Source organism: Callorhinus ursinus, unplaced genomic scaffold (assembly GCF_003265705.2).
Source record: "Callorhinus ursinus isolate GAN/ISIS: 27379988/994484 unplaced genomic scaffold, GSC_fseal_2.0 scaffold6, whole genome shotgun sequence".
In the NCBI taxonomy this organism is placed as follows: domain Eukaryota; kingdom Metazoa; phylum Chordata; class Mammalia; order Carnivora; family Otariidae; genus Callorhinus; species Callorhinus ursinus.
Window position 1 is genome coordinate 50,294,075 of NW_027397068.1, and position 15,482 is coordinate 50,309,556.

Sequence of the window (15,482 nt, forward strand, 5' to 3'; positions counted from 1 at the left end):
TTTTTTTTTTTTTTTTTTGGCAAAGAATTTTATTCTTACGAAGAGTTCCACGTATATGCAGCCTACAGAAGGCCAAGAACTTCCTTTCTAGGTGTCTTCTCTGAGCTAGTCCCATACAGGGCATCCATCTGTCACCCAGAAGGAACTTGCTACCCAAATAGCTACTTCACAGCTTCTGCCACCCTGGCCCACCATCTGACCACAAAGGAGCTAGCTCCCCCAAGGAAGAGGCCACATCAAAAGGTCCACTGGTTGTCAAATGATCCTTTATTGAAACATTTTCCTTTGTAGTTAACTAGCCGGGCATTCCAGCGCACCACTGTTGATGTCATCTATGATGTCATGAGGGTGGCGGCCATCTACATTGCAGCCCACAGACTGGGCAGTCCCCAGGATCTCTTTAATGGTTCCAGAGAGTTCTCTCGCTAAAGATCGGTGTCGCATCTGTCAGGCAATATTGACAATCTCATCAAAAGTTATATTTCCACTGTGCTTAATGTTTTTCTGCTTCTTTCTGTCTCTTGGTGGTTCCTTGAGGGCTTTGATAATCAGGGCAGAGGCAGAAGGTACCACTTCAATCTGGGCCTGTCTGTTCTGAATGGTCAGTTTCACCGTAATCCTTAGACCCTTCCAATCACCGGTTGCCTTGGCGATGTCATCACCAACCTTTTTTGGAGACAGACCCAGCGGGCCTATCTTCGGGGCCAGGGCAGACGTGGCACCGACTTCGCCACCGGTGCACCTCAGGTACACAACTTTGATCTCGTTGGGGTCGAACTTAGGCGGCATGGCGGAGGTGGCTGGTGTCGGATGAACCCAGATTCGGGACGACCGAAGAAAGTTGCACCTTTGCCTCCCCGAGCCAAAAGCCAAAAAGCTACACATAGCTTTTTGAATTTTTCCTAAGTATTTAATCTTTTGTTGTTGTTGTTGTTGTAAATGGAACTATTCCTTCCGTTTTTATTTTCTAGCAGGGTGTTAACTTGTATTAAGAAAAATGTTGGGTTGCCTTATTGGCTCAGTCCGTTGAGCGTGTGACTCTTGGTTTTGGCTCAGGTCATGATCTCATGTGTCTGCATTCGCATGCATCTTGGCTCCCTGCTTGGCAGGGAGTCTGCTTGGTGATTCTCTCCCTCTGTCCCTCCCTCAATTTCAAGCTCTGCACTCAAGCTCTCTCTCTCTCAAATAAATACACAAATATTAAAAAAAAAGAAAATTGCTAATTTTGTACATCAATTTACAAACTGCCATCTCTATTAGTTCTTTTATTTTTTCTATAGCTTTTCAATTGGTTCTCTTCAATTACCCAGATATATAATTTTATCATCTGAAAACAATTATAACTGATCCTTCTCCTATGCAGTTTTACTAATTCATTTCTTCCTGTCATTTAATTGTCTTGGCTAAGACTTCTAGAACCATAATAGATAATAATAGAAATAATAGAAATGTTTTTACCCTTGACTTCAGTGAGAATATGTCTAGTGCCTCATCATATGTTTTTGTCACATTATAGAGATTTCTACTTAACTATGTCATAATAAGATTTTTCTTTTTTAGAGAAAGAGAGAGAGCATGAGCAGGGGAGGAGGTGAGGGAGTGGCAAAGGGAGAGGGAGAGAGAGAATGTCAGGCAGGCTCCACACCCAGGGCAGAGTTTGACCTGGACCTCGATGCCAAGACCTTAAGATCATGACCTGAGCTGAAATCAAGAGTCAGACACTCAACCTGACTGAGCCATCCAGGTGCCTCATAATAAGATTTTCTAAGTGAGTGTATATTAAATTTTTTTCAAATGTCTTTAGCACATATAGATATGCTTATATGTTTTTTCCTGTGATTTATTAACAAATGAATATATTGATGGATTTTCTAATATTAAACATCATTGCATCCATACATATAAAAGTGTATGAGTACACCTATATGTATCATCCTTGTCTGTTCACATCCTACTTAGTTCTTTTTATTCATATTTTGGTTAAGATTTTTGCAAAGATTTGCATAAAAATGGACTTATGTTGTTGGATATGTTACAAGTTCAAGTACACTATCATTTTTAAAATTTGGTATTAATATTACACTTGCTTCACAAAAATAATTTTGAAACTTTCTTTTCTCTCTATCCTCTAAAACTATTCAAGTAATAATGGAGTTATGTATTCCTTAGAGACTAGAATTCCATGATAAAACCATCTAGTCCTATTGCTTTTGTGGTGGGGAGTGTAGTGGAAAGTCTTAACAATTTTTCAATTTCTTTTAAGAACTCTTAGATTTTTGTCTCTTCTGGTTTGAGTTTTACTGTGTCATATTTTCTACAAAGTCGTTGATGTTTTCTCTATAGCTGAACAAAGTAATCTCCTTAAATTATTTTGATTCTCTAGTTATCTATGGTCATTTTCCCCTTCTCATTTCTAATTTAAAAATTATCTTAACATGTAAGAAAAATACCTACACTTATATTGCTTAGCTCTCATTTATCGATCTAATGGCAGTTTAGGAAAAAAAATTTGTACAGTTCTTCTAGATTTCATGTTGCTTATCTGCCAAAGAATCTAATGAATGAAAGCAGCTTTGAGTTACTGAATTCTTTTCATGTGCCATGCTCTCCAAAGCAGATTTTGCATGTATTATCCCTTTTAATCCTCACAACAGAAACTGTTTCCTCTACTTTCCAGATGGAGAAATTGAAGCTCAGAGGGATCAAGTAAGTTTTCCAGTGACAAGGAGCAGAGAAGCTTGTTTCAAACATTGGCAGTCTGACTCCCAGACACATACTGTTAAGCCTTCTACTATACCATCTTCTTATCTACCACATTAACCATGTAAGTGAACTTAAAACACACCAGTATTAATATCATGGTTCAGAAAATTCTCTAGAGAAACAATTTTTGTCTCCATAGCAGGTCACAGTAAATTTTCATAATATCAAGTCACGAGAAAAGGCATGAAAGACACTACTGCTTTATACGTATTTGAAACACCACATCAGTATATGTGCCACACTCAAATCTACCTCCCACAAAAACTAATATTGGTCTCTGTTTTAAAGGCAATGAAAAGCCGAGGGTTTGAAACAAAGAACTGAGTTGATTAGATTTGTCTTTCCAAGATCACCCTGGCTGTATCATGAAAATAGATAGATAGGCAAGAAAGCATGTGAGGAGACCACTTGGAACAAATCCAGTTTGGCTATCAAGGTGAGCAGTGGTGGTAGCTTGAATACTAATGTTGACTGGGAAGATGGAAGAAATGGATAGATACCATCAATTTTTAGGAGGTAGAAACAACAGAACTTGATGATGGATTATCCTATATGGAAGGTGAGAAAGAGGTGTCAGGAACCAGTCCTGTGTTTCTGTGTGCAGTTGATGCTGCTCCAGAGGAATGAGGCTCGCTTGCCATGGCTTGGAAACAAAGGTACCCCAGGAACAAAAGTATCTCAGTTTTGAGACTCATGAAAGTATGAACATAATAAGTTAATATCCATATCTAATGCAATTAATAAATGTATCTAGACATATTTCTAAGACACCAAACTATGTCCTTAAAATACTTTGAGCAATTATTAAAAAATGAGTCCCCAAGAATCCATCTCAGAGAAAACATCATTTCATCTGACAAAGAAAGGCATTCAGAAGTTTCTGTATGAAGAATATTATCAGAAACAGGTCATTAAGGGACACCTGGGTGGCTCAGTTGGTTAAGGTTCTGACTCTTGATTTCTGCTCAGGTCATGATCTCAAAGTTGTGAGGTCAAAGCCCCTGTCAGGCTCTGCACTGAGTGTGGAGCCTGCTTAAGATTCTCTCTCTCTCTGTCTCTCTCTCTCAAGAAAGAAAGGAAGGAAAGAAGGAAGGAAGAAAAAGAAATGGGTCATTAGGAAGCAGTATGAGGCCGTGGAGAAATATCAATCAAAAAAAGATGGGTTCCATCAACTTCTCCCTGCTTCTTAAATGAGTGAACTTAGCCAGAAAATCACTGTATTAGTCTTACGTCTGTAAAGAGAGACAATAATATCCACCTAGAAACAATATTGGAAGATTAATTGTGATGACATATGTCAAGCACTCAGCCCACGTGGTATAAATATTTCTCTGGGAATCAGAGATTTCCCAAATTACCACATTTGCTCTTAATAAACAAGTAACTCCTGAGAGCAAACCAGCCAGTCCTTCACACCTTGGTGCAAATTATTTACTGCTTTTTAAATAAAAAGAATATTTTTGGAAGCTAATATTGATGAGATGAATTTGTAATCTTGTAATTTCTTAATATCTAATATAGAAAAGTTATTAAAAGGAGTATATAGACATGTATTTCTATGAAATTACAAATGCATTGAAGAAACGTAAAATATAATTTTGTCACAGTGAAATTTGGTCTTTTGAAAGGCACAGGACGCAGATTTTTCAAATATAGTCCTTTGCTTTAAACTTCTTTAAATGTTATACTGCAGAAAGGTGGTCTTATATTTGTATAACAAAGCTTAGTAGTTCCCTCAAAATTATAACAATGATACAGATGTAATCCTGTTATTATAAAAATTTTAAGAACTTCTCAAATATTTTAGTCATCTTGAAATTAGTGTTTTAATCAGTGTTGATTGAAACACCTCAATTAATGCCATGGGCTTTATTTTATTATATAGGGATTTTTGTGCCGAGTGGGTTTGCTCAAACACATAGGATTAGAGCTGATAGCTTAGAATTCACTAAAAGTTCACATTTCACACACTATAATGATTAATTTCTCTAGAAACTTTAGGTTAAGATATATATCTAAATGATCAGAGAAATAATATGTTTTACCTAGAGAAAATGGAAGAGAAAGAAACCTTCACATGGAGCATTCAAAAAACACAAAATAGAGTATGTCAAGTAAGAGTTAATACCTACTGAGCACTTAGAATGCATTAGTGTGTGTATGCGAGTGTGTGTGTGTGTGTGTGTGTGTGTGATAACACTTCATCTTCGTAACAATCCTGTAAAGCTAAAAGAGGTTAATCATGCCCAAGCTCTCCTATAGCCAGTGAGAAGCAGAAGTGGGATGATCCATCCATCTGGTTCCAGACTAGACTGTGCTCTTTTGCTCTCACGGTACCTTTTTCTCTCCAGCGGTCAGTTCGCTGAAAGAAAATAAGGGCCACCGGAAATTAAAGATCCCTTTTTGCTTAAGACCTATTTTGCAGTCAAACAAACTCATTTTTTTATTTGAAGCACAAATTTAAATCTATAAAATAATTCGTCAGAGAAATGTTTGAATTCAAAACATGGGTAAAATGAAAGGAGAAAAAAGAAGTCCATCCAATATTGGCATCTGCTGATTTGCAGTTTGCAAGGACAGCCCACTGCCTCAAACCGTGTGCTGTGGCTAACTAAGCATCTTGAATTCCAACCTCATGAGTCAGATGGAGATGAAGATGCTCAAGAGGCAGGTGAGTGGTAAAGTCAACAGGGCCTTGTCTGTTACTTGACATGTGGAAAATTCTAATAAACATTTGCCAAATGGTGAAAGGAGCCTGAGAGATGGACAATAGGCATGGGTTGTTAGGCATATTTATAGCATTATTTGATATATTTAAGGAGAGTCCTGCTTGGGCAGGAATAATCCCTATTGTTTGTACTTTGATATTGTCAGTTTATTAATTGTATCATATTTTTAAAACAAACATTATACAACTAATAAATAAAAAACCTATATTTTAAACAAAAAAGTTTTCAGGGGCACCTGGTTGGCTCAGTCAGTTAAGCATCCAACTCTTGGTTTCAGCTCAGGTCATGATCTCTGGTCATGAGGTCGAGCCCTGTATTGGGCTTCTTGCTCAGTGCAGAGTCTGCTTGAGATTCTCTCTCCTTCACCCTGTGCCCCTCATGGTTGTGCTCTCTCTCTTTCTCTTTCTATAAAATAAATAAATCTTTAAAAAAAAAACAGAATGGTGAATTCTTTCCAGAAGGATTTCAATGTACTTTTCCCAGATCCATCAGAAGAATCACCATCTAAGGCAGCTATAGCCTTACAAAATACATTTCTTATATAATAAGACTTGAAAGTCAAAGTGATTCCTTGATCCACAGGCTGCAGAAAAGATATTGCGTTAGCAGACATGGAAATATTACATCTCCATCAGAGCTCTTGGATATCCAAGGGCACTGTTAATGAGCAGAAATATTTTGAAAGGAATCTTTTTGTGTGTGTGTGAGCAGTAGGTCTCAACAGTGGGCTTAAAATATTCAGTAAACTATATTGTAAACAGATATGCTATCATACAGGCTCTATTATTCCATTTATAGAATATAGCCATAGTAGATTTGGCATAATTCTTAAGGGGCCTAGGATTTTCCAAATGGTAAGTGAACATTGGTTTCAACAGCAAGTCACCAGCTGCAGTTAGCCCCTAACTAGAGAGCCAGCCTGTCTTTTGGAGATTTGAAGCCAGGCATGGACTTCTCTCTAGTTCTAGGATGAAAATCCTAGATGGCATCTTCTTCCAATAGAAGGCTGTTTTGCTATATGAAAAATCTGTTTAGTGTAGCCAGTTTCATGAATGATCTTAGCTAGATCTTCTAAATAACTTGCTGCAGCTTCTACATCAGCACCTGCTGCTTTACCTTGCACTTAATGTTCTTGAGGGGCTTCTTTTCCTAAATCTCATGAACCAGCCTCTGTGAGCTTCAAACTTTTCTTCTGCAGCTTCCTTACCTCTCTCAGCCTTCACACAATTGAAGAGAGTTAGGGCCTTGCTCTGGATTCGGCTTTGGCTGAAAGGAATGTTGTGGCTGGCTTGATCTTCTATCCAGACCACTCAAACTTTTTCCTATCAGCAATGAGCTATTTCACTTTCTTATCATTAGTGTGTTCACTGGAGTAGCACTTTTAATTTCTTTCGAGAACTTTCCCTTTGCAGTCACAACTTGACTGTTCAGTGCAAGACACCTAGCTTTTGGCTTATTTCAGCTTTCAATGTGCCTTTTTCACTGAGTGTAATCATTTCTAGCTTTTGATTTAAAGTGAGAGACGTGTGACTCTTCCTTTCACTTAAACACTTAGAGACCACTGTAGGGTTATTATTGGCCTGACTTTAATACTGTTGCATCTCAGGGAATAGGGAAACCTGACAGGAGAGAGAGAAAGAAAAAAAGGGAGGGGGGAAAGACAGGGCAGGAGGTGGTCAATGGAGCAGTCAGAGCACACCCATTTCTTAGTTAAGTTCACTCTTTTTTATGGGCTCGGCTCATGGTGCCCGAAAACAATTACAATAGATCAAAGATCATTGTAACATCAAAATCACTGATTACAGATCACCATAACAAATATAATAATAATGAAAAGTTTGAAATACTGCAAGAATTACCAAATGTGACACAGAGTCAGAAAGTGAGCAAATGCAATTGGAGAAATGGTGATGAATGACTTGCTTGATGCAGGGTTGGCACAAACCTTCAATTTGTAAAACAAAACAAAAACAAAAAACAAAACCAATGTCTGCAAAGTGCAATAAAGCAAGATATGCTTGTTTTTAGGTAGATAGATGATAGATAAGAGAGAGAGAGATGATAGATAGATAGATAGATAGATAGATAGATAGATAGATAGATGATAGATAGATGATAGATGATGGATAGATAGACAGACGATAGATGATAGATAGATAGATAGATAGATAGATAGATAGATAGATAGATAGATAGACAGACAGACAGACATAGAACACAGTAGTTGGTGAACTTTCAGTACTTGACGACCCTGACACTGGGAAAGAGGACATTGGAAAAAGTACGACGTGTGACTTCATTTTTTGATTGAGATACTTCTGCTTTGTTTGAACCATACTTACACATTACTTGGGTGCAATGGTAATAAAACATATATAATTTTTATAATAAATGAATGCTGTATGAAGAAACCAAAGAGGATGAAAACCAGGAAAAGACCATTGTTTTCATCATCAGAAATCGATGATGGCCTTAAAAGAGCAAGTTCAGAATACCGGTAAGGAAAGAATCCTGATTACAAGGATGAGAAGAAGTGGAAGTGAAGGTCACAGATATGACCTGCTCAAGGTTTTAAAGATTTCATTTATTTATTTGAGAGAAAGAGAGAGAGTGAGAGAGGACGAGTAAGGGGGAGAGGGAGAAGCAGGCTCCTGCTGAACAGGGAGCCAGACATGGGGTTCAAACCTAGGACCCTGGGATCATGACCTGAGTTGAAGGCAGACACTTAACTGCCTGAGCCACCCAGGTGCCCCAACCTGCTCAAGGTTTTTATCTTTACCTGGAGGAAGACTAGAAAGAGCAGGTAACCACAGACTTTTTCAGGGTTAAGTCTGTGTGGTATTCAGTGAGCTTGTCAGAGTCACTGTGTCGCCATGAGCTCTTTTGCTGGAGTTTGTGGGAAAAGAGCATTCCTCCCTTTTCCACTGAGGTAATACATGGGTGTAAGTATGTTCCAACTTTGAGGCAGTGATTCTGATTCCCTTTGGAGCCTGATACAGAAGTCAACACCCCAGGAGGCAGAGGAGAAATATGGGTTGAGTTCTAATGATGAATTTAAGTGCATAAACCTGGATGTACTGACCCAACTATATCCTTGGGCTTTTCGACTGTAAGAGCCAATAAATTTCCCTTTGCTTATATCATAATGGGTTTTCTGTCACTTGATGCAGAACCCATCCAAAAGGCCCATTTTTATTTGGAACTATATCTAAAAAATGTAAGAAAAAAACACCTTAAAGTGAATTTCACAGATAACCAAAAATATTTAGCATGGCCATTAATTTCAGCACCTGTCCTATAGCCCTTACCAGTCCAGCCTGCTAACCAACACTGAAATAACATTGGGCGTTTTGAATTTCACCTCCTCTCCTTTCCTTTCCCTCCTCTCTAATGGAGGTGCTTAATGAGTAATGAAAAGTCCCAAAAGGTGAATGAGGAAGAAAACTGGATAATCAATCCCAAAGGCAGTGAACCCCAAATTACTCAGTCTATAAAAAATTGTTTGGCTTCACTAAAGTTATCACTTTCAACAGGTAGTTCTTCCCGGCCTACTGCTGGAAATGGGATAGCAGATTTTCTTTTGAAGGTTAACATTTGAAATATTTAATACTATCAAAGAATGGCTTTATTAGAAATAAAAATCTATTTCCACATCATTTGAGAAGACATGATAAGTTAATGACTTCATAAAACATGTGGGTTGTATCAGGCTTGTTTCATGGTTTATATCACACAAGGATATAATTATATAATATTTAACCCACACAAAAGAAATTTATACTATACATATGTAAGTTATGAACATACTAATAAAAACCGCTATTATAGACTGAATGCTTTCTTCCCCCCTCCCCAGATTCATAGGTTGAAAGCTAATCCTCAATGTCATGGTATTTGGAGGTGAGGTGTGGTGACCAGGTCATGAGGGCAGAACCCTCATGAATGGGATTAGTGGCCTGATAATAAAGACCCTACAGAACTCCTTAGTCCCCCTTACCAGGTGAGAACGCAGGGAAAAGACAGAACCAGGAAGCAGACCCTCACCAGACACAGGAAGGCAAATACCTAGAATCTACTTAATATACCAGTGAATCTAATTCTGTGCTCCCTCAGAAACATCCTTCTACTACCCTTAGATAAAATCACTATTCTGAGTTTTGTGTTTCTATATAGCTTCATATATATGTATATATATATTCCCTAAACAGTCATAGTGAGTCTTCTGTGGCTTGATTTTTCATTCAACATTCCATTCCTGTGATTAATCTATAATATTGAGTGTAACTGTAGTTTGTGTAATTTTCCCTGCTGTATCATTTTAAGCCTTTGTTTTCTGTCTTATAGTGTTACTCATTTTTTTTTCTCTTTCTTCATACCAACTATAACCTGGGGGACTAGAGGTGGGAAGAATATATCCCAGCCAGCGTCTGTATAAAGAGATCATGGTAGGAACATAGTTTCTCTCTCAGGAGTCATTGATACATATTTAAAAAGCTGCTAACTCTATTACAGCCTTCCCAGAACAAACTGCAGTGTTACTTCCATAAGAAACCTAAATAGAAAGTATGAGAAACTAGTCATCATATTCCATTACAGTTTTCAAAAATGAAGAGAAAGTACTTATCTCATTGTTTCCCTTTAAAACACATAGCATATGGTTGTAATACTAAAGTATTAATATTAAATTAATACTAAAGTCAAAGTTCTTTCCTTTAGTTGGCTCTGTGTTTCCATATTATGCCAAATACCTGGTTAAAACTTAAAATGCAAGAATATCATTCACCAGTTAAAAGGAACGAAATACTAATACATGCTATAATATGGATGAGCCTCAAAAACATTATGCTAAGTGAAAAAAGGAAAATGCAAGGAAAGAATCATATATTTTCTAATTTATGTGATGTATAAATTATATAATCTGTCTAGAAAAGGCAAATTTACACACACAGAAAGCAGATCAATGATTGCCTAGGGCTGGGGCAGGAGTGAAAATTAACCGCAAATGGGCAAGTGGGAACTTTTTGGAATAATGGGAATGGTCTAAAATTGGATTGTAGTGATAACTGCATAACTCTGTACATTTACGAAAATCATTGAATTGTAAGGGTGGATTTTATTTAAATAATACTTTAATAATTAAATACTCCAAAATATACTCCAAGAATATTTTAAAATACTCCAAAATATACTCCAAAAATAATTTTAAAATATACTCCAGAAAATAATGAAATACTCCAAATAATACTCCAAAAGTTAAAATGCTCTCATAATGTCTCTAAACTATTAAGTCTGATTCTTTTATTGTTTGTGTGTTTGATTTACTTAATGTAATCATAAGTTGTTTGGGCTTTTGAAGAAACAACTTCAGTCAGCTAAATTTTAACATTTACATGGACATTTAATGAGTCCATTTAAAAGGAAAACTCACTTGTGAGAGATAGGCATCTGGGGAAGATCTGCCCATGGAGATGGCATGTCAGTAAGAATGAGTTGGATTACTTGGCTAAGGGACCTAGAACATGACATTGGAAAGATAACCACTGCTCCACATAGAAGTAGAGAAATCCTAAAATAGCAGCAGATTTCCCAAGGGATCCTATGTCATGAAGAGGAAGGATTACAGGAAACTTCTACTAACACTTTATTTTCCTTCCTGGAGCTCCGGGAGAGGTTTCAGTAACTCCGTGGACAGGTCAAGAGCTACTTACCCTATAGAGTTACCCCCAGCCCTCATGATAACTTACGCCTTGCCTACTCTTTTTAAATCCTCTCTTGTTTTGTCAGAGGCACTTAAGTTTTTTTGTTTTGTTTTGTTTCCACTAGTTTGCAGCTCTCAGCTAAGCTTGGTTTGTGATGTGGTAGTTGTTAATTGAGTAGAACATCACGCAACAAACATGCCTTCAAAGGAAAGCAACTAAAAAAAGCCAAAAATAAAAGGATAATTTGGCCAAATTGATCCCCCTCTTTTGGATATAATTTTAAATAAAACAGAGTATTTTTACCTGAATATGGACAAGACCTAAAACTAAAAGATAAGAAATATAAAAAAGCTAAAATATTCAAAAATATTTTTTAATTTATAATTATATTTGTCGAACAGAGAAGGAAGGCAACTGTTTACATCATTTAAGCTCTTTCCCAAAATATCAGTTTTATCAGTTATCTTTATATTTCAGGGGGGGGAAAACTGGCACTGGTTTGTCCTAATGTTGAAAGGTCCCCCTAATGGTTTCATATAGAGAGAAACAATATAAGTGAAGTGTGTTGGTGGAGAGTCTAACATTCCAGAAACAAGCAGTCAAAGAAAAGGCATCATCACTCTCAACGTTTTCCTTGCAGAGAAAATTGTAGGATGACAGAGTGTGCTGCCAACTTACAACTAGCCATCAGCCTTGTTTGCATGACATTTCTTTTTTTATGTTATGAAAAAAAGAATATTGGTCCAGGTATTTGGTTTCTCAATAGAAATGAGTTTCTAAGGCACTTGGAATAATTAAAAAAAAATACCAATAAACTTGCTTTAAAAATTCATGAATATTCTGGGGTGTGAGAAAGAATGTTTTATTCCTATATTTTTTATAGGTAAAGGATAAAAAAATATCTACGGAAGCTAAAGATAACAATATTCTTTTAACTAGTTTCACATGGTTTGTGTCAATAACACTCTAGTACTGAAGATAATGTCTAATACAACATGAGTTGTTTTTATATATGTTCTATTTTTTTAAATAAAAGAATACAGCTGAACCAAACATCACTAAATAGTTTAGTGATGATAACACACCTAAAGAATGTCTCAGGAAGGTCACGGTTTGGTATTTCTCCCACCAATTTAGTGGGTTTCTGTTAGTATAAGTTGCTGTTCAAGATCTAAATCAGTTCTCATATCTCACCAAAGACCCCATGCTAAAAAGAAAACTGTAGAAGAAAAGAGTTTGCTTGTCATCTCTACCCTATTCTTCAACCCATCAAGGTCATGTACTGAAATTATATTTCCCAAAACACTGCAAAGCATTAAAATATAAATTCATAGAAACCAGAAAGCTCATTGTGTGATGTCCCATGCTCTATCTAGACCACTGAAGGCATTCCATAATTTCTACGAACCTACAGTGCAAGCCAAGGACATTTGTCCTGACAATATCCTGCAAGGAAAGAAGAGAAATATGCTTTTATGTCCATGCTAAAGTTGAAATCAGTCCCAAAGTTCACTGAGACTAGAATCTGATCAAAACCATTATATTAAATAATAATCTCAACCAAATATCATAAATGCCATAATTAAAGGTAAATGCCAGAATAAATATCTGGTCTCTTGCTTTCAGAAGACCTTTAAATTAATGTTTTGCAAATTTATATTTTCACAATGGAATCCTTGATTCAAACACACCCTTCTTTCATTTGTAATTGTGTTTGTATTTGATTTACTTATTTTCAATTTTACAATGAATGGCTCTTATAAAGAGCAGTTATTTGCATTTGTCAGTGTTAAGAAGAAAATGTTGTGGGGCACCTGGGTGGCTCAGTCGGATAAGCATCTGCCTTTGGCTGAGGTCATGATCCCAGGTCATGATCCCAGAGCCCCGAGTGGGGCTCCCTGCTCAGTGGGAAGTCTACTTCTCTCTCTCTCTCTCTCTCTCTCTCTCTCTCTCTCCCTGTCCCTCCACCCCACTCGTGCTCTCTCTGCCGCGCACCCTCTCTCTCAAATAAATAAAATCTTTTTAAAATTTTTGAAAAAGAATAAAATATTGTGTACTCCCAAGATTTGCTGTATCATGAAAAAGAAGAGAAATTCCGTTAGCTCTCCCAGTTTAGTGATGAGCTAGGTTCTGTGAGCAGAGATGAGGACAGAAGAGCACTTGAGCTGGCCAGAGCAGCCGGTTGGAGTGGACCCAGGTCCTCACTGTCTCCAGCTTCCACCAAATGGCCAAATAACACATACCCTTACCTGTGCCCAGAATAAATTTTCATTGGTTGTACCATACTGATGTCATCTTTTAAATTAAGATTTTTAAATCTAAAAAAGAGAGCATATCCTGACCTTTCAGTGTAGAAGTAATAACACACCTGAAAGAACACAAAGGAAAAAAAGAAAGAAAGAAAGAAAGAAATCTGTTTCATCAGGCTTCTTCCACAATGAAAAAAAAGTTATCATAATAAGAAAACAAAAGAAATGCCACCAAATTTGCCTACTATTTCTAAGGCTATCTATTATTTGAGAAGTCTATGAGATTTTGATCCAATGGATAAAAGTCCACAAGGAATGAGGAGGGGTACCATATTTATTCTAAGATTATCCAGCATTAGATACTGACTTTGAACACTTTCTTTTCTATGACTTATTTTATTTAAATTCAATTAGTTAACATATAGTGTGTCATTAGTTTCAGATGTAGAGTCCAGTAAATTCTGTTGCATATAATACCCAGTGGTCATTTCATCACATGCCCTTCTTAATGCCCATGAGCCAGTTAACCCATCCTCCCCTCCAGCAACCCTGTTTTTTTCCTATAGTTAAGAGTTTCTTATGGTTTGTCTCCCTCTCTGACTTCATCTTATTTTATTTTTCCTTCCCTTCCCCTATGTCACTTTGTTTTGTTTATTAAATCTCACATATAAGTGAAACCATATGCTAATTGTCTTTCTCTGATTGACTTATTTTACTCAGCATAATACCCTCCATCCACATCAGTGTGAATGGTAAGATTTCCTCCTTTTTGATGGTTGAGTAATATTCCATTGTGTGTGTGTGTGTGTGTGTGTGTGTGTGTGTCTGTGTGTGTAAGCCATATCTTCTTTATCCATTCACCTGTCAATGGACATCTGGGCTCTTTCCATAATTTGGCTATTGTGGACATTGCTGCAAGACTTTGAACACTTTTTAAAGAAAGGCAATTTAAGAGAGACCTAAGAATGCAAAATAATTGGAATCAAATAGTTACTTGGTAGAGATAAAAAATTCAAAGGTGAAACTCTTAAGCATTTCATGCTTTTCTTAATATAACTAAAGACTAATTTTAAAAATTTCACCTTAAAGGCAAAATAATGAACAATACATGCAATAGTTGGTTCAGTTCTTAATTTTTAAGACTTGATCTTTCATAATACTTGAAATGTATATGAATATAAATACATGTATAAAAATTAAAATAATAAAGTATGTATTTGAGTAACATTAAAATAGAAGCTTCATAACCAAGATGTCCATCGACAGATGAATGGATAAAGAAGATGTGGTATATATACACAATGGAATATTATGCAGCCATCAAAAGGAATGAGATCTTGCCATTTGCAACGACATGGATGGAACTGGAGGGTGTTATGCTGAGTGAAATAAGTCAATCAGAGAAAGACATGTATCATATGTCCTCACTGATATAAGGAATTCTTAATCTCAGGAAACAAACTGAGGGTTGCTGGAGTGGTGGGGGGGTGGGAGGGATGGGGTGGCTGGGTGACAGACACTGGGGAGGGTATGTGCTATGGTGAGCGCTGTGAATTGTGCAAGACTGTTGAATCACAGATCTGTACCTCTGAAACAAATAATGCAATATATGTTAAGAAAAAAAAAAAGAAGAAGAAGATAGCAGGAGGGGAGGAATGAAGGGGAGTAAATCGGAGGGGGAGATGAACCATGAGAGACGATGGACTCTGAAAAACAAACTGAGGGTTCTAGAGGGGAGGGGGATGGGGGATGGGTTAGCCTGGTGATGGGTATTAAAGAGGGCACGTTCTGCATGGAGCACTGGGTGTTATGCACGAACAATGAATCATGGAACACTACATCAAAAACTAATGATGTAATGTATGGTAATTAACATAACAATACAAAATTTTTAAAAAAGAGTAGAACTAGGGTGAAAAAAAATAGAAGCTTCATGATTCTATTACCTGTCCCCATTTAATGGGAAATCAGATGTAAATATATTATTAGAAAGATATGATTATTTTCCTTCTGTTCTGTAAGTTTAAAATTTTTCTTTAAGA

General features: G+C 36.8%; 1 protein-coding gene across 1 annotated transcript; it reads right to left on the minus strand.

Annotated features, from left to right (window-relative positions):
• LOC112815237 (large ribosomal subunit protein uL11-like) lies at positions 1 to 804 on the minus strand. The gene has a single exon (XM_073893961.1). It carries the CDS (start codon positions 787 to 789, stop codon positions 448 to 450), a length of 342 nt encoding a protein of 113 aa, XP_073750062.1. The 5' UTR covers positions 790 to 804; the 3' UTR covers positions 1 to 447.
• Positions 805 to 15,482: the final 14,678 nt, after the last annotated feature.

What these genes read in the sequence shown, in the direction of transcription:
- LOC112815237 (XM_073893961.1), bottom strand. Translation starts at nt 789, where the DNA reads ATGCCGCCTAAGTTCGACCCCAACGAGATCAAAGTTGTGTACCTGAGG.